Source organism: Physella acuta, unplaced genomic scaffold (assembly GCF_028476545.2).
Source record: "Physella acuta isolate Inbredline_101_S28 unplaced genomic scaffold, ASM2847654v3 ptg000335l, whole genome shotgun sequence".
Classification (NCBI taxonomy): Eukaryota; Metazoa; Mollusca; class Gastropoda; family Physidae; genus Physella; species Physella acuta.
In genome coordinates, this window is record NW_026731854.1 from 1,754,985 (window position 1) to 1,780,597 (window position 25,613).

General features: G+C 34.8%; 1 protein-coding gene across 4 annotated transcripts in view; it reads left to right on the plus strand.

Moving 5' to 3' along the window:
* Positions 1-25,097, plus strand: part of LOC131940911 (uncharacterized) — a 68,148-nt gene extending 43,051 nt beyond the window's left edge. For all 4 annotated transcript variants that reach the window (XM_059299818.1, XM_059299819.1, XM_059299820.1 and 1 more), the window contains 8 exons: positions 1,522-1,599; positions 3,235-3,295; positions 13,763-13,907; positions 16,010-16,179; positions 16,397-16,468; positions 20,114-20,164; positions 23,164-23,253; positions 23,504-25,097. In XM_059299818.1, coding sequence (XP_059155801.1) covers positions 1,522-1,599; positions 3,235-3,295; positions 13,763-13,907; positions 16,010-16,179; positions 16,397-16,468; positions 20,114-20,164; positions 23,164-23,253; positions 23,504-23,620 — 784 coding nt within the window. In that variant the 3' untranslated portion in view covers positions 23,621-25,097. The remainder of the gene's footprint in view (positions 1-1,521; positions 1,600-3,234; positions 3,296-13,762; positions 13,908-16,009; positions 16,180-16,396; positions 16,469-20,113; positions 20,165-23,163; positions 23,254-23,503) is intronic.
* The last annotated feature ends 516 nt before the right edge of the window (positions 25,098-25,613 follow it).

A 25,613-nucleotide genomic window follows, 5' to 3' on the forward strand; every position in this document is an offset into this window, starting at 1 on the left:
GAAACAGAAGATAATGCATCGTTTTTTTTTAAATGAAAGAATGTAGATATACCAAATTTTAATAAAACGGTATTTAAATTACAAAGCTTATTCAACTTGAAATTTTGTATTACCAGTGTAATTAGACAAATTTAGATAATAGCAAAGCTAATTACTGCTTTGACGGGATCGTTTTCTCACGGGCATCCCACAACCATGAGTCCGTAAAGATGTAACAAACATGTAATTTATTGACGTTTTCCATTGTTCGTTTTGACGTGGCCGTTTTGTCACTGTCCGTTTTGACGCCGCACGAATGAACACAATAAACGCACAGGGTGTAAAACGATAATCTTTTCATTGTCTCTCATGCGGGATTCGCTTGGGCATTTTTATATTGAAAATATATACTTTTAACAGGGGCTAGGCTCGAGATAAAAAAAACGGGAAAAAAAAACTTCTTAAATAATGAGTCTTTTTTATTTATTTGTTTATATATAAGTTAAGGTACTAAAGGGGAAATGTTTGAATATGTCAGGGACTCTTCTGAAAATATGATTGCTATGGTAACAGCGGCCATCTTGAAAAAATAACCGATTTTGGAGTTCTAAAATTTCATAAACTAACATATATATCGGCCACATAATAATTTATTTAACAAACAAAAAACCGCTAAAAACAATTTTTTTTTAATTTTATAAAAAAGAAATGTATGGTGAAATACCGTTAAATTTTGCAATGTTTTTTAAGATTTTTCACCAAATTTTGAAAATTAAAAAAAAAAAATTCTAGAGTGTTTTCTGCTAAAAAAAACTAGCCAGCTGACTCTATTAGTATTAGTAAATGATGGATTAATGATTATATGGCTACTTAAGCTAGTTTATTAAATTTTTAGAACTCCAAAAAAGTTTTTTTTTCCAGACGGCCGCCTTTGCCATGGCAACCATATTTTCAAAAGAGTCCCTGATAATTGCAAATATGTTCCTTTAAGTACCTTAACTTAGATATACATAAATAAATAAATAAACATATTAATTAGGAAGTTGGTATTTTCTGGAGCATACCCCCTTAACCTAGTTGAGGACAATCGAATTAATTGGTTTTGTCACTGCGGCCTTGTTAGTCGTCAGTTTTCAAAGTGCATCTTCGCAACATCGTGGCTTAATGACCGTAGAACGTAGTATTTCCTCCAGACTTTTTTCTCCAGGGGGGGGCACTTGTAATTTTCGGGGGCGGGGGGGGGGGGGGTTCGGACTAAATTTTCGGGGGGCGGACACGGACACTTTTTAAAGCATATATTTTCTATATAAATTCCATTTCGTTCGGTGAGGGGGGGGGGGGGGTCGGTAGACCTGATGCCTGGAAGAAACTCTGGTAGAACGATCACCGCATGTAGTTGATCTAAATAGTATCACAATTAGCTAGAGCAGACACAAGAACTAGCCGAACCGTCGATTATATTGTTATCTTTGAGGAGCTTAAATATTTGATCATATACTTGGCTGCATTAAGTGTAATTGATTTCTATTCATTTTATGTTAGACAACATAAAGTGATCCATCAATTTCCTGTCCATGTCTTAGAGGAAAATAAAGCAATGTGGACAGTCATGAGATACAGGTTAGGTCTATTTGTCAGAATTTATTTTTCTTAGTACTTCACATATTTTTATCTTTTTCTTATCCTGCATTGCGCTCTATTTTTTTACCCACAAACAGATACGCCTTAAAATAGTGCTAAGACACCTTCTGGCAGATAGAATTGTCTTATGTCGGTGTAGTTGGATGATAGCACGTTCGACTGCTAACCCGAAAGTCTTGAGCTGGGATTTCAAGCTCGAGTCCGTAGGACTTGTCCACCCAACTCTGATGGGTACCGTGCTCACGTTAGAGAACTGGGCATAGTGCTGACCATACTATCCATATGCCGAGGCAACTTGTTATAACCGGGTTCTATATGTGTACCACAGTTATGCAGTGAGAGGGTAGAACTACTTGCTCCAATACTATATTTCAATACCACTACCATTTGATTATGTTTAGCTATGCAATAGTGCATCTTGAGACACGACGACATCAACGCTTACTAATGATTTGATAGAATGACATTGTTTGCTAATTCCATTTATTACACTATAGAAATAGACATCGGACAGCTTGAACAAACAATACTAAGACTGGACAACCTAACCCTAACATAACACGAACAAGACTAACTCAAGCTTCTTCCCCGGCAACAACGAACTCACACTAAAACGTCACTTTCTTGCGTACCGCGTCACACTTTCACTCGTTCAATATTATCGCTTCGCACCAGCATTCATGCGCACCAATTTCCCTAGTCGAACATGCATCATAACACAACTGAAACAGGTGAACTCTACTTCACCGTAAGGTTTAAAAGTGTACTTTACATATTTACTTTCTCGTATAAGCGAAGTATAGAGAAAATCTTGTAATCGTGCAAAAAAAATCGAGATTTTTGCAAATCTCGACAACTTAGGGCTCCCTCAGTCGGAAAAAAATAATTTTGCAATCTTGTCAGTAGGCTATGTCTGTGTGTGTGTGTATGTTTATGTGTGCCTGTGAACACAATAACTTTAGTACCGTTACAGCTAGGTTGATGGAATTTCATATATAAGTATTATAGCAAAATCGTAGATCCTTATCAACTTTTGAGCGATTTCCGATTACCGGAAGTGGAACTTTTTCTACTTTGAATCTTTCGAAAGTCTATAACTTGAGTACTATTTCAGATAGATAAATAAAATTTCACAAATATGTAAAAGATCTAATTCTCTGCCTTCTATCAAATTTTGAGTAACTTCCGTCGACCGAAAGTAGTAATTTATCCTATTTCCGATTTCTCAAAAAAAAACGCATGTGAATTTATGGTACTAATAATATCCCGCACTATTATGCACATTTTATTTAGCGTTCACTTGGTGTGCAATTCTTTTTTTTGACGAGATTCTATTCTATTATAAAAAGTTTAAGTAATTAAAAATGGATTAAAAATATTGTCTATTTCCCGAGTTGCCATCCCCCGTAGTGTTATATTAAAATATTCGAGAAAGTTAGGGGAGATCACTCCCGGTTTATTTACTTTAAGCATTCACGTTTATAAAGCGAATTATACTTTTTTGACGTCTTTCCTTTAATTTAAACTATGAAATGAAAGCCCTTGTAAATAACGGTTTTTAATTAATATTTAATGCAAAATTATTCTAACTACATATTAAACTGACCTCCACAGGTATGGTTGCCTAATTTCTAAGGATTCTAATAAGATGGACTGGATTTACATAATCAAGTCAGTAAGTAGATTTCATGTGTATTTCAAATATACGATAATGCCTTCTCTTCTTTGGGACCACCTAGCGGACCTAGCGTGTACACGAAGCCCCCGAATTAAAGACGCTCTCTCTCTCTCTCTCTCTCTCTCTCTCTCTCTCTCTCTATATATATATATATATATATATATATATATATATATATATATATATATATATATATATATATATATATATATATATATATATATATATATATATATATATATATATAATATACTACGTACCCTGGTGGAATATTTTAAGATAATATCAAAAATATTTTCAGTCGTGTGTAGACCTATTTTTTGAAGTGTGACCTTGTTTTCTAAAACTAAGTTATTTAAATGTAACTAAAGAAGGAACTATGTTTACAAGGGTGCACAGTCAAAGCGGCCAAAACGGCCCCGTCAATATTACCCAGTCAATACGACCCCCGACAGAACGACCCAGTCTAAATAGCCCCATTATGAATGAAATTGTTTTTCACGAACCAACATCAATTCACACAAAAAAATTGAGCCCTTAACAGCTAAATTCCACCAATTCTAGACTTTTGATAATGTGTAATTTACAACTGTAAAGATCTGTTGCTTAAAAGCGAGCAAAGAAGTGTAAATGTATCATATACGTGATGTTTACAGGATAATGGCATTTTGGAATGCCTACTGCAGGTAAGAATGTACAACGTGGACCCCTCTCCCCTCACACTGAGTTGGAACAGCTTATAACCGACTAATTTATTGAACTCATAGATTAAAACATACTATTTCTTATAATAGATAAACTATTATAAAAATAAATAATGCCTGTCGAACAAAAGATGCATACGTTGTATTACTTAAGAGTGTTGGATAAGCTAACTCTAAAGAATATTGATGAAGGGGTCCCACTGGCAGGTGTCATATTCAATGAGATCGTTTTGCCGGGAGACTTAGTCTCTCGAAACCGCATTGTCAGTGTCCTTTTGTCGGGAGCTAAATTAATAGGTGCTTATTTGTCGTGAGCCAAAATGACGGGAGCCTATTATGGGTCCGTTTTTGTGGAGAAACTAAATGGCGGGAGCCTATTTGTCTGGAATCGTTTAGTCGAGAAACTAAATGACAAGAGCCTATATGTTGGGAGCTTATTTAACGGGAGCCTATTTGTCGGGAGTCTAAATGACGCTGGCCCTTTTGACGGGGCCGATTTGACGGGGCTCTTAAGTAAGGGCACTATCGTCGGGATCGTTTTGACGGGGCCGTTTTGTCATTGGCCGTTTTGACGCCGCACGGTTTACAAGTGTATCGCAGTCTTTATTAAAGTAGACGACCTAAATGCTTAGAGGGAAGTAGCGGATTAAGGGTGGGGGCTGAGAGGGCTGCAGCCGGTGGCCCCGATTTTTAGAGTCTCCCTAATTTTCTCTAACAAATCATAGTAAATTTCACGTCAAAGTGTAATTGTTTGTTTTTCTTTACTATAAAAAAAACCATAATGCTTTAATATGTGCATCACATGCATATTGCCTTTTTTCAAAATATCAAACACGGGCATGCACTTAAGTATAAATACAAGCTGTCATCACCTCCTACCCCGACATTGTTTAGATAAAGCCGACGCTCTCTAAAATAATATCGTTTGGACCAGCGTTCACTTATGACAATAAAAATAGTTGATTTTATAGTGTAAAATACACAAACAGCAGTTTAATTTTGACAAATGAGTTTAGGCTGAGAGGACCCGTGATGTCTTAAAATTTGCTCATACATAACAAATTTAATATTCTCAAAAACTTTTTTCTTATGTAAATTAAGTGACTATTTGAATGTTTAAATGGCGAATCAATATATTTACCAAGTAAAAACCACACAAACATGAGTTACTCCCCAAGAAAAAACTTCAAAAACGTCCATTCCCCTCTAATGTAAACATCGGCACATCAGCTCTCATAATATATAAAATAGTTTTAAATATGAAATAATATTTATTCATATTTTTTTAAAAATACACATGTTTCGCACAAAACATATTATAGTATTTTAGCTCAAATCGCGATAATTCTTTTACAGCTGTCCAGTTGTGCAACGTCACGTGCATGTTTTACTGGACCTTCAACTATTTTTACTTGCTCTTGAGTTCTGTGAATTTTTCGCTCCATAAATGATACGTTTTCAAATCCAGCAATTGCATTTGAAGCGAACCAGCATCAATTCTAAATAGCTCAAAAGTTGATCTAATTTGATATTGTGTTGAGAGAGTCTACTATGAACGTCAGAGTACTTGCATTTGTTTTGAATTGCTCAAATCTCTCAGTGAATCCATCTTTCGTTTTGTGTGTTGTAATGCTGAAGCAATTCATGCTAATAGTTGCATTGGTTTCTAGATTTGTTTTTCAGATTTTTCGAAATCAAGTAATTTACCGCTCTCCGTGTCTTCAACAAAAAAAAAGTAATTTTTTTTAGATAAATCCACTTCTCAAGCAAGGCATAGGCTGAGTTTTCCTTTCCTTGCAGTTTTACATTTAGCTCGTTTATTTTCTTTGTGATATCCACCATGAAGTTGAATGTTTCAATTCGGGATGAACAGTTTAATAGGAAGTACATTAAAAATAGGGAGTACCTAAATATTTGAATAGAATAACGAATGTTTAATGTTTACGTTTATGATTTTAGAATTTATTACCGAGTGTTGCAAAACAATATTTTCAGTTTTGAAAATAAAATAAAATAGTTATTAAAATTTGTGCATGGAGCCGAAGAGCCGCATCTTGACATCAAAAGAGCCGCAGGTTGCCGACCCCTGCGCAGTGGCGGAACTAGAAAAAAAAGGCCCCCCCGCAGAATTTTTTTTTGGGCCCCTATATATATATATATATATATATATATATATATATATATATATATATATATATATATATATATATATATATATATATATGGCCCCATTAAGTTTTCGAAGTGAGAAACACCGACTCTCTAAATCTAGCCCAACACACTAAACTGACGATGATTTTTAAGAGGTTTTTATCAAAACGTTACCAACCGTGTATTTTTAGACGTGTGCCCTGTTTACCAGAAGTTGAATTAAATATTAACAATTTCGGCAGTTCATTTCTACCAACTAGACACGCCAAGGCATGCTGTAAGTCCCGCGGCGACGGCCCAGGTGTCAGGGGAGTCACGGGGCTTTTGGGAGGTACCGGTTACATTCAGAGTTTCTTCCAGGCATCTCTTCGGGGGGGGGGGGGGGCGAACGAAATGAAATTTATATACTTTATATAGAAAATATATACTTTTAACAGTGTCCGCCCCCCCAAAAGAAAGTCTACCGCCCCCCCACCCCCCCCGAAAATTTCAAGTGCCCCCCGGAGAAAAAAGTCTGGAAGAAACACTGGTTACATTACTGCACAGGGGATGGGCGCGACATATTGTTTCTTCCGGCAGTCTGGAAGAAACATTGGTGCAACACTTGATTAGATTTAGTCATCGAGTGTAGTAGCGAGACTTATTCCTAGTGTTGTGGGAACTTTTAAACGACTGTCTGTGGGGGCCAACCTGCTCATATGTGATGCGCTCAGGATGACACTGTCGCCGGTGATTTAAAGTAGTAACCTCATCCGCTTATGCAAGATCTAGGGGTGCTAAATCACATATTTCCGTTGGGCGTCCCCACTCCAATATGTAAACAAATGTTAGCCTATGACAGAAACCTTTGCGTGGCTGTCCTCAACAGCTTCCAAAGTTTTCATGGCGATTGGGTAAATGAGGCAGTAATGCAAAATAGACAGAAACATGTTTTTCACATGTACAACTGTATGTGGCCAGCTCACGCGTCGGATAACCTTCTGATTTAGGGGGGGGGGGGGGGGGGAATTCACAAATGACGTCACATTTTTTAACGACTAACAAAAAGCCAGACCCTCACACACCCCCACCTCAATAACATCATTTATAAATAGTAATTGACTATTAATTATATAATAATGTTCAATTAATTCTAAACGTTCTAATTAATTTCTAAATAGTTATATATAAAAAATAACCTTACCTTCCCTGTTTTGTGAATTAGTTAAGATGTGCCTAATACTAATAGTATGCAAATAAATTAATATCTGTTGACTAGTGCTGTCTAGTGTCTGACAAAATGTGCTAAAGTGGTGAATCGTACGGTTAGGAAGTATTTCATAAACGATACATTGATCTACTCGATACTTGCGAGGCTAAAAAAGAGGGATGGGATGGGGGTCGGCTCGGGAAAAATCTTGAAAGAGACAACAAAGCGCCTATGTACCATCGCCCATTGTAAAACTTACTCAGGGGGGTTCCCAGAAAGAACCGCAACGGAAAAAAGCGCAACGGAAAAAAGCGCAAATCAAAAAGCGCAACGGAAATAAGCGCACACGGAAAAAAGCGCAAAGAGAAAAAAGCGCACACAGAAAAAAGCGCAAAGAGAAAAAGCGCAAACGGAAAAAAGCGCAAAGAGAAAAAAGCGCACACAGAAAAAAGCGCAAACGGAGAAAAACGCAAACGGAAAAAGCGCAAAGAGAAAAAAGCGCACACGGAAAAAAGCGCAAAGAGAAAAAAGCGCAAAGAGAAAAAAGCGCAAACAGAAAAAAGCGCAAACAGAAAAAAGCGCAAAGAGAAAAAAGCGCACACAGAAAAAAGCGCAAACAGAAAAAAGCGCAAACGGAAAAAAGCGCAAACAGAAAAAAGCGCAAACGGAAAAAAGCGCAAACGGAAAAAAGCGCACACGGAAAAAAGCGCAAACGGAAAAAAGCGCAAACGGAAAAAAGCGCAAACAGAAAAAAGCGCAAACGGAAAAAAGCGCAAACAGAAAAAAGCGCAAACAGAAAAAAAGCGCAAACGGAAAAAAGCGCAAACAGAAAAAAGCGCACACAGAAAAAAGCGCAAACGGAAAAAAGCGCAAACAGAAACAGAAAAATGCGCAACCAGAAAAAACACAACGAAAAATGTGCAAAAGAGAAATTTAGCACAAAGACCATATGGACTAGATGACACATTTATACATGACTGTTAGGGCTGCTGTGAGAGTGTCGTGTTTGATCACGTGATCTACTACCATTTAAAGCGTACCACTATCATCTGCATTCCCATCACCACGATACAGGCGATAATCACTTTACACAATGCCTATTATTTTCTTGGTCAATAATTATTCAACTACTATTCTCGTATAAACATAAAACTATCGACATTACACGAAGTATCTTTCACATTCTCCCTAGTCCGAACTACCTAGCTTGCATACTATAACAACCCGTTCCTATGGCAAAACTTCACTCTCTTTCATCCGCGTCATCAAACATGCATTCGTCATATCTCTCGTAACAACATTCATTCGCACCAAAATAACAATTTTGTATTTAATATTTTTTCACATCATGACGCACCTACCTACCTACCTACTACCCACCTACCCACCTACCTACCTACCTACCTAACTACCCACCTACCCACTTACCCACCTACCCACCTACCCGCCTACATACTTACCAAACTACCCACCAAAAAAGTATCGGCGAAGTTCGTAAGTTTCGTAAACTGTACTAGACATCTTTTTTTTTAATGAAAATTCATTGACATCATTGACATACGTTACATATATGTTACATTTTGCGACAACCTTAATTAGTGCGTTGGGCTTGTATGAAAACTCACTTCGAACTAACTCAATTACATGCTATTAATTTTAATATTACACGGTAAGCGTCACCCAACTGTTGTGATGTGAGGTGAGGACAGGTTCGACAATAAACCAACACGAAAGTACGAAAGAGACATAGATTGCCTATTAGAGAATGGACCCCTTAACTTTCCTAACCCCACCATTTTTTATACCCTACCTAACCTCTAAATTTACTGCGCTAAATGTCACTTCCCTCCCAATCGTTCCTATTCTACAGAATTGTGTATACTATTTATTTACATTTTTTAATCTCAATATAACTAAAATAGACTTTTGTTTGAAGGGTAATGAAAACATGTAAACAAAAGGGACGCTACTCTAAATCTATGCGAATACTTATATGCAGTGGCGTAGGCAGGGGGGGGTTTATGGGGGGTCATAACCCCCCATAGACCCCTCGGTATATATATATATATATATATATATATATATATATATATATATATATATATATATATATATATATATATATATATATATATATATATACGAAAAGTTTACGAAACTTACGAACTTCGCCGATACTTTTTTGGTGGGTAGTTTGGTAAGTATGTAGGCGGGTAGGTGGGTAAGTGGGTAGGTGGGTAGTTAGGTAGGTAGGTAGGTAGGTGGGTAGTAGGTAGGTAGGTAGGTGCGTCATGATGTGAAAAAATATTAAATACAAAATTGTTATTTTGGTGCGAATGAATGTTGTTACGAGAGATATGACGAATGCATGTTTGATGACGCGGATGAAAGAGAGTGAAGTTTTGCCATAGGAACGGGTTGTTATAGTATGCAAGCTAGGTAGTTCGGACTAGGGAGAATGTGAAAGATACTTCGTGTAATGTCGATAGTTTTATGTTTATACGAGAATAGTAGTTGAATAATTATTGACCAAGAAAATAATAGGCATTGTGTAAAGTGATTATCGCCTGTATCGTGGTGATGGGAATGCAGATGGTAGTGGTACGCTTTAAATGGTAGTAGATCACGTGATCAAACACGACACTCTCACAGCAGCCCTAACAGTCATGTATAAAAATGTCATCTAGTCCATATGGTCTTTGTGCTAAATTTCTCTTTTGCACATTTTTCGTTGTGTTTTTTCTGGTTGCGCATTTTTCTGTTTCTGTTTGCGCTTTTTTCCGTTTGCGCTTTTTTCTGTGTGCGCTTTTTCTGTTTGCGCTTTTTTCCGTTTGCGCTTTTTTCTGTTTGCGCTTTTTTCCGTTTGCGCTTTTTTCTGTTTGCGCTTTTTTCCGTTTGCGCTTTTTTCTGTTTGCGCTTTTTTCTGTGTGCGCTTTTTTCTCTTTGCGCTTTTTTCTGTTTGCGCTTTTTTCTCTTTGCGCTTTTTTCCGTGTGCGCTTTTTTCTCTTTGCGCTTTTTTCCGTTTGCGCTTTTTTCCGTTTGCGCTTTTTTCTGTGTGCGCTTTTTTCTCTTTGCGCTTTTTTCCGTTTGCGCTTTTTTCTCTTTGCGCTTTTTTCTGTGTGCGCTTTTTTCTCTTTGCGCTTTTTTCCGTGTGCGCTTATTTCCGTTGCGCTTTTTGATTTGCGCTTTTTTCCGTTGCCCTTTTTTCCGTTGCGGTTCTTTCCGGCACCACTCAGGGGAGATAATTCCAAGTATAGGCCTTAAAGGTTTACTATGATATTTCTTGTAAAAGTAAAAATCAAGCAAACGTATATTATAAAAACGAAGTTTCTAGTATTATATTCTTTTTTATTATTTGTAGGATACAAGATAGTACAGAATACAAATTCAACCACTATCACTAACACATATTAACATTGAAAAATGTTCAATGGATTTCGGCGGGTCCCTAACTAATGCCGCAAAGAAGAACAGCGCATCATGAAAGCCACTTCATATGTAGCGGCTTCTCGTGCTATGGTCTTTGTTGTTTTTTTAAAAAGAATTTTGCCGGCGACAGCGTGGGGAAATAGAACTCGGCCTTGACGATGGTTAAAAAATACAACTATAAATAAAAAGAAATGTTATCCCCATCCCCTGCCCCATCCGCCAAAGTACACTTTGGAGGATCGGTCAAACAGTTACGTGTCCTCTATTTAGCTATCAAAGGGGGGCAACGAGTCAAATGTGTCATTTAAATTTGAAGCGTTGCCTATATTTTACACTGTATTTTGTGTAATGGATTTTATTTTTTTGCTGAAGAGCGTGGTATAGTGACTGTAAAATAAAGATAATCGTACCGCAGCTACAGTGTTTTTCTTTTACAAACTAAATATCAAGGCAAAAATGCACGAAAATTAAATTCAAAATTTAAAAAAAATACTAATTATGGTCAGCAGTGGGCCCCTAAACGGCCTGCCCCCCCCCCCACTCGCATTGCGGGGTCTGGGGGCACTGTAGTTCCGCCCCTGTATAGATCTTTTGGTTGTTTTTAGGCTTAAAAGCTAGATCATTGTATCCTAAAAAATTTTAACTTTAATGTATTTAGTGTTAATAACTAATGTTCCATTAATACGTGTACTAATTATAAAACGATTAATAATATAAAGACGAGTCTTACCTTCCTTGTTGTGTGAAATAGATTCGTCAACGAAATACTTTATCAGGTAAATGAACAACTGACTAGTGTCTTTAACAAAATGTGCAAAAGTGGCCAGTTTACAGTTCAGTAGTTCATAAACGGTTTCGTTAATCTATGCATTACATCTTATTGTAAGAGTAAGGGTGTGGTGAGCGGTAGAGGTTAGGGGGATGGGGGGAGGGTAGAGAGTTGGGAAGGTTCAACGGAAGGGGACAAGAAAGCACCGATGAACATCTACATCAATAGTGCCGACTTTTTCCGGTCGTCTAGAAGACCAGGATAGTCGCCGCAACATTTCCCCAGCCCGATTTTCAAAGCTTTTTTGTTCTCCTAATCGACGCCACTAAACAAGAACGGTAGGCTGCGTCTTTGAAGTTGTCTATATGTCTGGCGGTCTCTCGAGCAATAGTCTGTGCATTTTTCTCAAAGACGTTTGCCGACTATTGTGTTTGTTTGTAACTGTAGAAGAAAGATAACTCGACATCCACCTAATTTTTTTTATTTAAATTTAAGAAAAAAAATTTTTAAATAATTTAGCCAGGATTTTTGGGCCCCCAATTGGTCTGGGCCCCCCCCCCCCCGCATTGCGGGGTCTGGCGGCACTGTAGTTCCGCCCCTGCCCCTGCGCTAGAAATAGGCGAAGCCTGTAACGCTTTGAACCAACATAATTTTTCAAATGTATAGGTCTGCTGTTTTAAACGTTAGGACTTGTTATTTGAAGCGACAGGTCGGTTGGTGACGTTGTTTTTATTTATATAAGTAATAAGTATTAAAACCTAACCTAGACGCCAGAAGGCAGCTTCAAGAATACTTCTCGAGTTATCTCAAAGGTATAATAAATTAAGTTATAAAGTCATAGTTCATTGACAGTGACGGATTAAGGTGTTCAACAAGAGGCCACTAATTTTTTGTTAACAAAGAAAGTAAAAAGTGTCCAATCAACTTTTTTTTGTTTATTTGCTACCTTCTAAATGAATGTTGTATGACCAAACCAGATGCTTTTCCCCCTCTTTTAGGCGCGCTCTAACTAAAATAATAAAACACGACAAATGAGTAAATTACGCCAGGCTAGCGTTCTTTGTCAGATCTGAAAGTTTTGAGTGGACTGATTACACATACAAACAAAATACAAAATGATATATATTATAACTCTGCGCCTTCCGAATATTTTGCACACTCATGTTTTTTAAGATATCCAACCTTCAGTGGGTGGGTGGAAGGACGGGCGGGCGCACGGACAGACTGACAGACATATTATAGATGTAGATATAGATATAGATACAGATACAGACACACACACACACACAGATACAGACACGGATACATATATAGATATAGATATAGATATAGATATAGATATAGATATAGATATAGATATAGATATAGATATAGATATAGATATAGATATAGATATAGATATAGATATAGATATAGATATAGATATAGATATAGATATAGATATAGATATAGATATAGATATAGATATAGATATAGATATAGATATAGATATAGATATAGATATAGATATAGATATAGATATATAGATATAGATATAGATATAGATATAGATATAGCCGTGGCGGAACTAGAAAAAAGGGCCCCCTCCGCAAAAAAAATGTTGGGCCCCCATATATATATATATATATATATATATATATATATATATATATATATATATATATATATATATATATATATATATATATATATATATACACGATATATATATATATATATACACGATATATATATATATATATATATATATATATATATATATATATATATATATATATATATATATATATATATATATTTATTTATTTATTTATTAAGGTCGGCTGTGGGCCCCTAAACTGCCTGGGTCGTCCCCCCCAAATGCGGGGTCTGACGGCACTGTAGTTCCGCTCCTGAGATATAGATATATAGATATCTTTACTTTCTCTCACTTACTCATCCACCACTCGCTTACTCGCTCACTCGCTAACGTATTCATTCATTCATTCATTTATTTTATTTATTTTCAAAAGGGTTTAGCGAATATAATATACGTATATATATATATATATATATATATATATATATATATATATATATATATATATATATATATATATATATATATATATATATATTTATATATATATATATATATATATATATATATATATATATATATATATATATATATATATATACATAATATACAAATTATATATCTATATTCACATTTATATTAGGGTGAAGCCCGAGTGCTAAAATATATGGAATTTAAAAAAATAAAAGAATCCGAGAGACAAAGGAAGTTTCAAGCAATCTTAAATGCCGAATCCCCTTTTTACAATAGACATAAGATATTGGACTTTGTTACTAACAGGGAGTACAGTAAGTTTTCTTTTGTATCTTTCATAAAAATTTATTTATCAATTTAAATCACTGGTTGCCAAAACGGGCTGAATAGCTCCTTATTTGCGGTGTAATGGCGATAGAAACCTCATTGTATTTAGAGTTGAGGCTGATAAAAGAGGTAGGGGTAGGTTATTTTACTCATTCCCCAATTTTTAAAATACCGTTTCTTTAAGGTGGATGAAGTGCATTATATATATATATATATATATATATATATATATATATATATATATATATTTATTTATTTATTTATTTATTTATTTATTAATATTTATTTATTTGTTTATTATATATATATATATATATATATATATATATATATATATATATATATATATTTATTTATTTATTTATTTATTTATTTATTTATTTATTTATTTATATATATTTATTTATTTATATTTATTTATTTATTTATTTATTTATTTTTTTTTGTTTATTTATTTATTTGTTTATTCATTTATATATATTTCTTACAAACTAGAGTGATTTACAGTGACCGGAAAAAGTACTTTGCTGCATTTCTTTTTTGAGAGAAACCTCTGTCATTACAAGCTTTTATTTAACTCACTTCCTTTGTTTGACTAGATCGAAACGCCGGAGCGAAAATTCGGACACTTCTACTTGACCGATACGGTTCACACTTGGCACGTGGGTCACGACATGAAGACAATGCAATGTGAAATTAAATTTGACTTAATTGGATTCCTAATTAATTTTTATGAATTAATCAATATTTGGACCGAATTAGTAGGCATTTCTATCGAACTGCACTACACGCGTCATCACGTTCAATAGCGCGTCATCACGTTTCAATCGGCGCGCAATGGTTTTTAGTAATGAAACTGTAGTGTAAATAAAAACATGTAAAGTACTAAAAAAAATTTTCATAAAAAACGTTTTAATAACAAGCTTTTATGTAATAATGCACTAAAAAGTAGAAAATAAATTATAGACTACTATTTAAATAACTAGAAAGAAAAGCGTGGGTCACTTTAGCATCTATTGGATACCTTTGCTAATGTTTAGGAAGAGACCCACGCTTTTCTTTCTAGTTATTTAAATAGTAGTCTATAATTTATTTTCTACTTTTTAGTGCATTAGTACATAAAAGCTTGTTATTAAAACGTTTTTATGAAAAAAATTAAGTTTTATAATCTATCCTTTTAAAGCTTTGTCTAAGTTATTTTAGCCTCAATGATTTTTCTCGGAAAATTTACGGTTCTGACACAAAATTGTATATTGCTGTAGCCCTATTACACAGGAAGAGCCGTCCAAAATCTTTAATATTATTTAACTACATATTTTTTTTTCATAAAAAACGGTTAAATAACAAGCTTTTATGTACTAATGCACTAAAAAGTAAAAAAATAAATTATAGACTACTATTTAAATAACTAGAAAGAAAAGCGTGGGTCACTTTAGTATCTATTGGATACCGTTACTAATGTTTAAGAAGAGACCCACGCTTTTCTTCATAGTTATTTAAATAGTAGTCTATAATTTATTTTCTACTTTTTAGTGCATTAGTACATAAAAGCTTGTTATTAAAACGTTTTTTATGAAAAAATTTTTTTAGTACTTTACATGTTTTTATTTACAATAGAGTTTCATGACTAAAAACCATTGCGCGCTTATTGAACGTGATGACGCGTGTGGTGTGGTCCGTGGTTGGATAGAAATGCCTACTAATTCGGTCAAAATTTTAATTAATTCATAAAAAATTGATTAGGCTTCCTATTAAGTCAAATTTAATCTCACGATGCATTGTCTTCATGTCTTGACCCACGTACCAATTACGAACGTATCTGTCAAGTTGAAGTGCCTGCAATTTTGCTCCGGCGTTTCGATCTAGACAGACTGACGACTGACGATAGACTGACGAGGAAGTAAGTTAAATAAAAGCTTGTAAAAAATTAAATAAAGCAATCACATTGATAGCGACCTCTAAATTGTTTTAGACAACATTGTTACGTATTCTCTCTCAATGTATATATAGACAGAGAGAGAGAGAGAGAGAGAGAGAGAGAGAGAGAGAGAAATAAAGAGAAAGCCTAAAATCTTTTTATATTGATCAGTTCCGTCTGTGTACGGACAAAGAAAATCTTCACCAAATGCCACTGCGATTCAACCAGCTACAGCATCTATTTTAAGCCATCTCTCTCAGAAGCCAGTTACTTGTAAAGAAAGCCCACCAACTCGAAGTGATAACCTGAATACATCGAATGCATCACATAATGATTGTAAGGTAGGCTTAAAACAGCTTTTTAAAGTAAGCAAAACAGTGCGTTTAGTTTTTCAAGTAATACGGAATAATATTACCAACAAATATGTTGTCCATTAATAGACAAACAGATAAATGGACGGACGGACGGGCGGGCGGGCGGACAGACGGACGGGCGGGCGGGTGGGAAAGCTGGTTGGCTGGATTATTTATTTCAGTGGAAAAAAATTAAAACCCACAGAAAAACCAAAAAAGGCAGGAAAATGCACCTATTTTTGTACAACTTGGGACCCTTACCAAAGGAGACGCTTTTGTAAGTTTACCAAAGTAATACAAATTTTCATTTAAAAAATAGATGTCATTTTTGTTAGCTTGTGCTGATTAGACTAAGGGATGTGCGTGTTAGTGTATGTAGGCCTATGTAGTCGCGGATTGGGGGGGGGGGTCTGAGAGGTCAGCAGCAGGGGGGCCCCGATTTTTAGGAATCCCAAATTTTCTCTTTCAAATCATTGTAAATTAAATTCAAAACTAAATTTTTGGTTTAAAAGTTGTAAAAACAAATATCAAACACGTGCAGACACCTAAATATGAATACCAGCTTTCATTGCCTCCTACTCAGACATTGTTAACATTAAGCCGATGCTTCCTAAAATACTAAAGTCCTGACCAGCGTCAATAAAATGAATTGATTTTAAAGTTAAAAGAAACACATAAACAGCAGCCAAATACTGACTAATGCGTTTAGGGGCTACAATTGACCCCTTTTTAAAAATAGTCGCGTCAGATCGTGTAGTGAGGTGGCAACCAAAAAATAAAACATAAATGTCAGGCCTATGGTCTACGGTGGGAATTAGATCTCACTTTATTCAGATAAGCAGTAATTTTAGGGACCTTCAAATTCGCTCTTACTCTTACAAAGAATAATAAATTTTATTTTGTAATGGATTGACGATAGAAGCATGTGGTTGTATATAAACGTTTATTGGCCTTCAACTACATGATGATAACGAGAGAGGACGGAAGTGACGAGAGACAAAGATATATATACATGTAAGGGACATCACTCAAGATAACAGTATAAATATAATACTAATACAAGAAGAGTGAGTTCCCTTGACTTCACAAGTCTCATTATATTACATATTTAGCTACAGAAGTTTACATCTGTCAGTTAAGTAAGTGATCGTTTAAATTACAAGCTGTTTTATGGACCACACAAAGGCCAAACGTACAACGACACCCAGACGTTTTTTATGTGAGTGTAGCGGCCGGGTTGACTCATAAGCGCTATAATCCCCACAAAATAGAAAAATGTGCTGTATTCCAAACGAAATTGAAAAATGTATAGATTTACCGGTCCGGCTGTCTAGACCGGTTTGTTTAAGGTAGGCTAAGAACTATGCTGTGAGTGTATGTTATTTCAAGTGACAAGGCGTTTTTATGTGCCAAATTAATAAACCGAACCTAGACGCCAAGTGTGAGGAATAACGGCATTGAAGGGCTGATTGATAGAAAAATGAAGTTGGCAAAAAAAGTTTTGATCGTTTACAGTGGCGGATCAAAGGGAATTTTAGAAAACCCTCCCCCTCTTACGCAATTTTCATTTATTAACAATTATAGTAAAACATCCCATCGATTTTTTTTTACAATCACTTAACATTTTATTTACCATCTTACTATACATGCGAAATTTCACAGGATTTATTTTTCTGGTTGTAAAAATAAAATTATTACAGTGCTTCGATTACTTGAAATTAAGGTGCAATTTTAAGTTATACTAGACTTACTCGTCATCCCTTGGATGACTGTGGGTTTCGGGGGTCATCAATAAATGACATCAATTCTGTGACTTATCATCACAAAATAACCAGACCCCACATTTAAAAAGACGTTTTTTATCTTTTAAAAACACCTATTTTGGCTGGGCATGGGTCTGACCACACTATCCCTTCATATACTGACGTCACAGGTGACCTTTTAAAAGTTCTATTAATTTTAATGACACCGACTTTAAAATTTAGCCTTCATTATCCAAAGCAAATTTTAAAATGCGTTTCTGGCCACCTATAGCATGTTTATATAACATGAAAACCCGCCATTTTGCTGGAGGTAAACATGGCCTAAAAATGGTCGGAAGTCGTGCGTCCGCTCCGGACGCCATATTGTTGTTAGCAACCGACCACGCCTCCAAGTTAGCGAGTAATCCTACTATATCTAGATCTAGAACCTAGATAGATGAATCCCATGCATTTTCGAACTAGGTTATCATTGAAGCTAAACAAAGATTTATATAAAATAATTAAGGCCTGAAATAGATTCTAGATGTAGAATTTACATTAAGTCTAGATCTAGTATTTACGTTAAGTCTAGTAACCTCATAGATCTAGATCTAGATCTAGGTTCATAACTTTTTCTTTCTTCGACAGCTGATCTGTAGATCTAGAGAAATGTATTGTATAATAAAATAAAAAGAAGTGTTAAAACATTGATAATAGTGTTGAAACGTAATAAAAATAGCAAATGGACGTATTGTTAAAGTTATAGCCGACAGAAAATTAGCTTCTTAAGAACGCGTTAAAGATCTGAATCGGCAACGAAATCTTTGATTGAAGCCGCCATTTATTGTACTAAAAAGTAAACAAATCATGTGACGTCACTATTCAGTCAAAGTAAAGCCATTGTTTTAAACTTTTTTAATTAACATGGTTAATCTACCAATAAATAAATCAATAAATTAATTAACGTCTTTAAATAAATTTGTGATTAACAGTCTGTCTGAAAACAAAAATTGTTCTCTACCTAATTACTATTTTACAGCTCTACACATAGTGCAGATTCTCTCATGTAGCCAATCGGACAAACAAATAAATATTCAAAAACAAACTTGAGTTTTAGTAGTATTTAGTTAGATAGAAGATAGATGTAACAGGAAAGGTGAAATAAACAGCATTCTATAGAATACCTAGGCCTGAAATGGGTCGTCAAAATATGAAATGCATCAATAGTTCGCAGTCCTTTTATACAATACCAAATAACAAACACGCAGAGTTAAGAATAATTACAAAATAGAATTTAGAATAATTACAAAATATCAAGCGTTATGGAGTGGATTAAGGATTGGGTTAGGGTTAGGGTTTATGTTAACTCACATTAATCACAAGAATATAAAGTCACCGTCGCAAACATAATCTTTACATTTATTAAAGAATAAACGTTTTTTTACAAAAATAACTCGATTTTCATAACAATGCTTAGAATTATCAAAAATTTTCATTTAAATTTAACATTTAGTAGGACAAACGGCCTTCAGGAAAGTAGCTTTCGGACATTTGTCCAGTTAGGGCAACTTTCCATTTAGGCATTTGTCCCGTTAAGGCATTTGTCCCATTCGGGCAAGTGTTCATTCGGACATTTGTCGCGTACGAGCAAGTGTCCACAAGGATAAATTGCCTTCGCGAAGACGCAATTCGGGCGAATGGCTTTCGGGAATTTGTCATAGAACCTTATAGGGATCCCCAAAAATTTCCGCGGGGACCCTGCTCAAGCTTAATCTTCCCCTGCATGTATATTTCTATTTATGCACTCATGTATGCATGTATGTATATATTTATGCATGTATGCCCGTATGCATTATGCATGAATGTATGCCTGTAAGCCTGTACACATGTATGTTTGCATGCATGGAAGTCTGTCGGCATTGTCACTATGTATTGTATGTATGTATGTTATCTATGTGTTTATGTGTTTATTTAGTATATGTGAGTATATATGTATGTATTTGTGCATGCGTGCGTGTAGCCTATGTATGTAAGAGAGGGTGGGTGGGTGGTGGATTAATGTACGGGCCGAAAGATGTAGGCCATAAGTAGATAAGCAGAATTAGATGAAGATTTCGATCTAGACGGTGAGTAATAAGTGTATAGGTAAACTTTTTATGCGGATGTTCTACAATTTTTAGGGACTTAGAGCTTGCTTAGAACCTGAAGAGCACGGGCCATCAGTAAGTCTTGTAAGTGATACATTTTATTAATTTGTTCTAAGTTTTCTTTACAAATTTTAATTAATTTTGATGCATCTTGCTGTTGGTCGTGATAGTGGTAAGGATTTTTTAAATCCAGCAATAATGTTTGTACTAACATGTGTTTGTTAGATAACTACTGCTTTAAAAATTTCTATTGGAGTTGCAAATATTTGAAAATTATTTTTACAATTGTTTTTTACATTGTAGATTTGTGTGATCTAAACCATGTTCTAAAACTAATAATAGCCAAATAAACGTTTTAATAACAAGGTTTTACATAATTAACTACTAAGAAGAAAGTAAATTATTTTTTTAGATCTAATAAGGTTATTCAATACATAAAATGGTTAAAGAAGAGAATCGGATAGCTAAAAAACAAATTCGCACCAAATGAATACTAACAGTATACGTATAATACTGCGGAGGATGTGTAACGCTTTTCTTTATAGTTATTTAAATAGTAGTTTATAATTTATTTTCTACTTTTTGTGCATTATTACATAAAAGCTTGTTATTAAAACGTTTTTCATGAAATTTTTTACAAGCTTTTATTTAACTCAGTCTGTCTAGATCTAAACGCCCGAGCGAAATTGCAGTCACTTCTAACTGACAGATACGATTCGCAATTGGTACGTGGGTCAATACATGAAGACAGTGCAACATGACATTAAATTTTACTTAATTGGTTGCCTTGGGGGGGGGGGGGGGGGGGCGGTGGTGCGGAACGCAACTGGTGACACCATTTAGGGGGTGACACCAAGGCAATAAATAGCAAAATATATAAAGAAAAATGATAAGTCCACTTAATTAAGCGATTAATTCAAGTGTTAAATAGTCTTTTGAGAGCACATTTGACAAATCGCGACAGGAGTGGAGGGGGGGGTGCAAATCGAAAGTTTGAGGGGGGTGCAGATAAAAAATGTGTCCCCGGGCGCCGGGAAGGGTCGCTGCGCCTCTGGAGGGGTGACACTATTGAGTGCCGCACCGGGTGACACCCGACCTCGCTACGCCACTGGAAACGCGTCATCACGTTCAATAGGTGCGCAACTCTAGTGTAAATAAAAATGTCAAGTACTAAAAAAAATTCATAAAAATCGTGTTAATAACACGCTTTTATGTAATAACTAGGCATACTGCCTAGCTTCGCTTTAGGTTTTTAAAAAAAATTGAGGAATTGAATAATTAATTAATAGGTGATTGGCTGCTATCTTAAATGATTAGGGCCTAAATTTATGCAGTGGAGTATTGGCATACCACCCAAATATTGATGGAATATTTGCAAACTTATTACTCGCACGGTTATTAGAACTGCAAGGGGTTTCTCAATAGTATCAATCAAATATTATAATAAATTACTTACGCAATTAATTTTTACAATTTCAGTACAATGCAAAACTTAATTTCTAACAAAATATTTATTTAAAACAATGCTATACTCTATGATTTTTGTTTTTTTTCTTGAAAAGAGAATACAAAATTTTTAAAAACTATTACATTAAAAAGTTACTTCCCCTGTTCATAGACCAAATGACCGAATCTCGTATAAAGAGAATTTCACTCGCGGTCACTTTTTAGCCCTCGTCGAGGGCTTTGAGTGAAACCGACAGTTTTTCCTAAAGGTCAAGCCATTTACCTAAAAGCATGCAAAAAATTAGCCAGATGTAAAGACGGTAAGTGCCCTCAAATCCGTTTTGAAATCACCCTCTGTTTTTCCAATAAAATACAAAGATTATATAGGGAAATACGACTGGTCAGTTTTGACCCATTTAACGAATTTTCCCGGACATGGCGAGTTTTTTGTGACACCCCGAGGCGTTCTCCTACCACCTTACAAAATTTCAAGGGGGGTCGTCGTCGGAAATCTTTTTTCGTAATATAGCCCATATAAGGCGCCGGTCAGTCGAGGTCAGTTTTGACCCCCCTCTCCGTGGACTTTTCGGCCAACCGTCACCGGCCCTCGTGTTCTAATGCCCCAAGGCACTATCGTGCCAAATTTGACGCGCCTGCGGCGCCGGGAAGTGCCCTATCGGGCACTTGACCACTTTGCTTTATATATATAGATGCACTAAAAAGTAGAAAATAAATTATACACTACTATTTAAATAGCTATAAACAAAAGCGTGGGTCTCTTTCTTAATATTAGTAAAGGTATCTAATAGATACTAAAGTGACCCACGCTTTTCTTTATATTTATTTAAATAGTAGTATATAATTTATTATCTACTTTTTTTAGTGCATTATTACATAAAAGCTTGTTATTAAAACGTTTTTTGTGAATTTTTTAAAAAAGTGTGTAGACCTGCCCACATTTTACTCATTAAATATTAATCGTAATCTATTTTGTGCAACATTTGAGTATGTCTAAAATAAATATTTACTAATTTTGTTTCAACCACTTAAAAATTAACAAATTATCGTTCATGCTCTGTAATTTTAATATAATTTTTCGACCAAATTAATTTAGTTACAAATATCGAGTAACAAAACAGTCGGCCTTGTTCAGCAGAAAGAATAAAAAAATTTCTTCAAGTACTTATTTTATGTTGTTATAAGGTTTTAAGACCTGGCGGTTCATATCAGTAGATTTTATCAGTGATAAGTTTCATGCACAACCGCCGCCTTTGATTTCCCTGTCACAAGACGTAGGCTTACCAGTCGAGACTGAATGGGATGACAGCAGTGGTGCTCTAGCAACTCCTAACCCTCTCCCCTCCACCTAATTGACGCGGTCGCACTGATAAGAATTAAATCTGTTAGGTAATCAAAGTTAATGAGAAACAGTGAAGACTTTGTAATGAATAAAATATTAATTTAAATTGAATCGGTTTGTGTTTCCTTAGAAAGAATTGGTCAGTACCGGTATAGGAGTTATGCAATGGGTACAATTTTTTTTCGAAAACCTAAGCAAAGCTAGACAGGATGCCTAGTCTTAAGGATGCCTAGTTTCTTAAACTGAATTGAACATTATGTGTACGATCTTTCATCAGGTTAGTGGTGATTGTGAGCTGCTACAAATTAACAAAAAGTTCTTTAAGAAACACTGTGATGAATCTGTGAAAAGCCTCATCAGATTAGAGGTAGTTTTTGTTAGTGAATACATTCCTTATTTCAATCTTACATAGCATGTACACAAGACACTATAAAAAAAAGAGGTATCTGCTTTCACATCTGATATAACTAAAGTGATTAAATTGTTCAATGTAACTTACCACCTACGCTTTAAAAAGTTTTTTTTTAAATGTCTAAAGTCAAAGAAACTGTTAAATTTATTTGAACAATCTAAAAAGTTTGTCTCATTATACTGTTTTTTTTTTCTTTTAAATACAGGACAAGCCTTACCCAAGTGACGATGACCTGGTCGATAAACATATAATAAGTATGCAATGGGAGAACTATAAAGAAAAGACGACATGGGAATTGCATCGATTGAAGAAAAGATTTTAAAACAACCATTTTATCCCTACTTCTCATCCTGAAGGTTTTCATTTTCACAGACAAGGCCGCATTGAAAGAAGAAGTGGACTGCAGAATACATATAGTATATACATATTTATAATCATAACAACACAATGTACACAGTAGCGTACGCAGGGGGGGGGGGGGGAGCAGGGGGAGCGGCCGCTCCCCCTCTGGCCATTTTCAGCAAAGTGGCGCCTTTTTGGAAACTTTTTAAACCCAAAGTTTTAAACAATGATATTAATTAAAAAATATTTTTGGTCGGCACATCTATGTAAATCACAAGATTTCTTTTCATGCAGCAATTAAGCATTATTGTACTAGTCTAGTAATGTCTACGTTTACAACACGTATTAACAGCTGCATCAGTTTGCCATTCTAAAAATAGCCATTACGATGCATTGCAATGTTTAAAAAACCTCTACGGGTAGTACCACTTGGCAAGAGGGGTGTTAAGTTTAAGGCAACTGTATAATGTATTTGCTTACGAATAATTGAATTAGAAAATGTTATACATAAAACTTCACACATAATTACTCTATATATACAGTTTGAATCGTGTGATTAATTAAAAAAAAAATTACAATACAGAAACAAATACAACTGATGTGGCACCTCTATTAAAATTTACTTATGAGCAAACTGCGTAGTGGTGGGGAAATTTTGACAAGGTCAAAAACGTCATCACGATGAAGTAGTAGTATTCTTACAGTTTGGGCGATAGTGATTACGATTACAAATTATATGAAACAGTTACAACCCCCCCCCCCCAACCCACCCCGAACTTATCTGTTAAGTACATGTAGAAAAACGCGTAATGATGTACCAAAGTACCATGCCGCCAGAAAATTAGCTTTTTAAACGTAAAACTCTGTGAATATTGTTTTTGCAATTAACATTAAAATGTGTGTGATCAATACAGTGATCTACCATACCTATCACTATGTTAAAAAAATGATCCTTATAGAACACAAAGAAGCAGTAGTTCATTAAAAGTATGCGATCTGTACTAAAAGACCGATATTTAGTTAAATGTAGGCTGTTAATACGAATGTTTAAATATTTTATTGAAAAGCGTGGTTTTATACCAACTCTGATTTTAAAAACTTTCATTATGCTGTAATACTTTAGCATTTATGAGGACGGTATATTAAATTCTGATTATAGACAAAAACATTTTGTAAACACGAATAGTGTTAAACAATTTCATTATATTCTAAAGTAATTATTTATTTGTTTTGATATTTATAATTAAATGCGTAGATATATACATATTTATATTAAGAGAGTGATTATTTCCCCTATTTCACTTGTCTTAAATAATTTCCCCAGGGATTATTATGTAAGAAATTTTTTTACAAGAATTACAAAACAGATTGTGTTACGTTCATTGTTTTTGGTTGTAGTGTGTGTGTGTGTGTGTGTGTTTTTGTTTTTTCTTTAGATTGATACAATTTTTGTTTTGTCGGCCTACATTGTGTGTTTTTTTTTCTTATTTCTTCAGAGTGCTAGTTTCATAGCGAAGTAATGACATACAGCTAGTAATTATATATATATATATATATATATATATATATATATATATATATATATATATATATATATATATATATATATATATATATATATATATATATATATATATATATATATATATATATATAATACACGTATATAGAACGTGTTAAAAATTCGGCGCCTTTTTTTGCACTTTCCGCTCCCCCTACAACGAAAACCTGGATACGCCTCTGAATGTACATTAGCCTACTTCATGTACATATATATGTTAAATGTGACGTGCTTTGTTAGGTTGCGTTCAACTCCTTCTTGCAGCACCAAAATGCGACAGAAGTGTGTAACCACCTGTTGTGTGTGTATTCTAAAATCAACAGACCTCCAATTTCACAAGTTCATACAGTGGCGGAACTAGAAAAAAAGTACCATATATATATATATATGTATATATGTGGGTGGGTGGGTG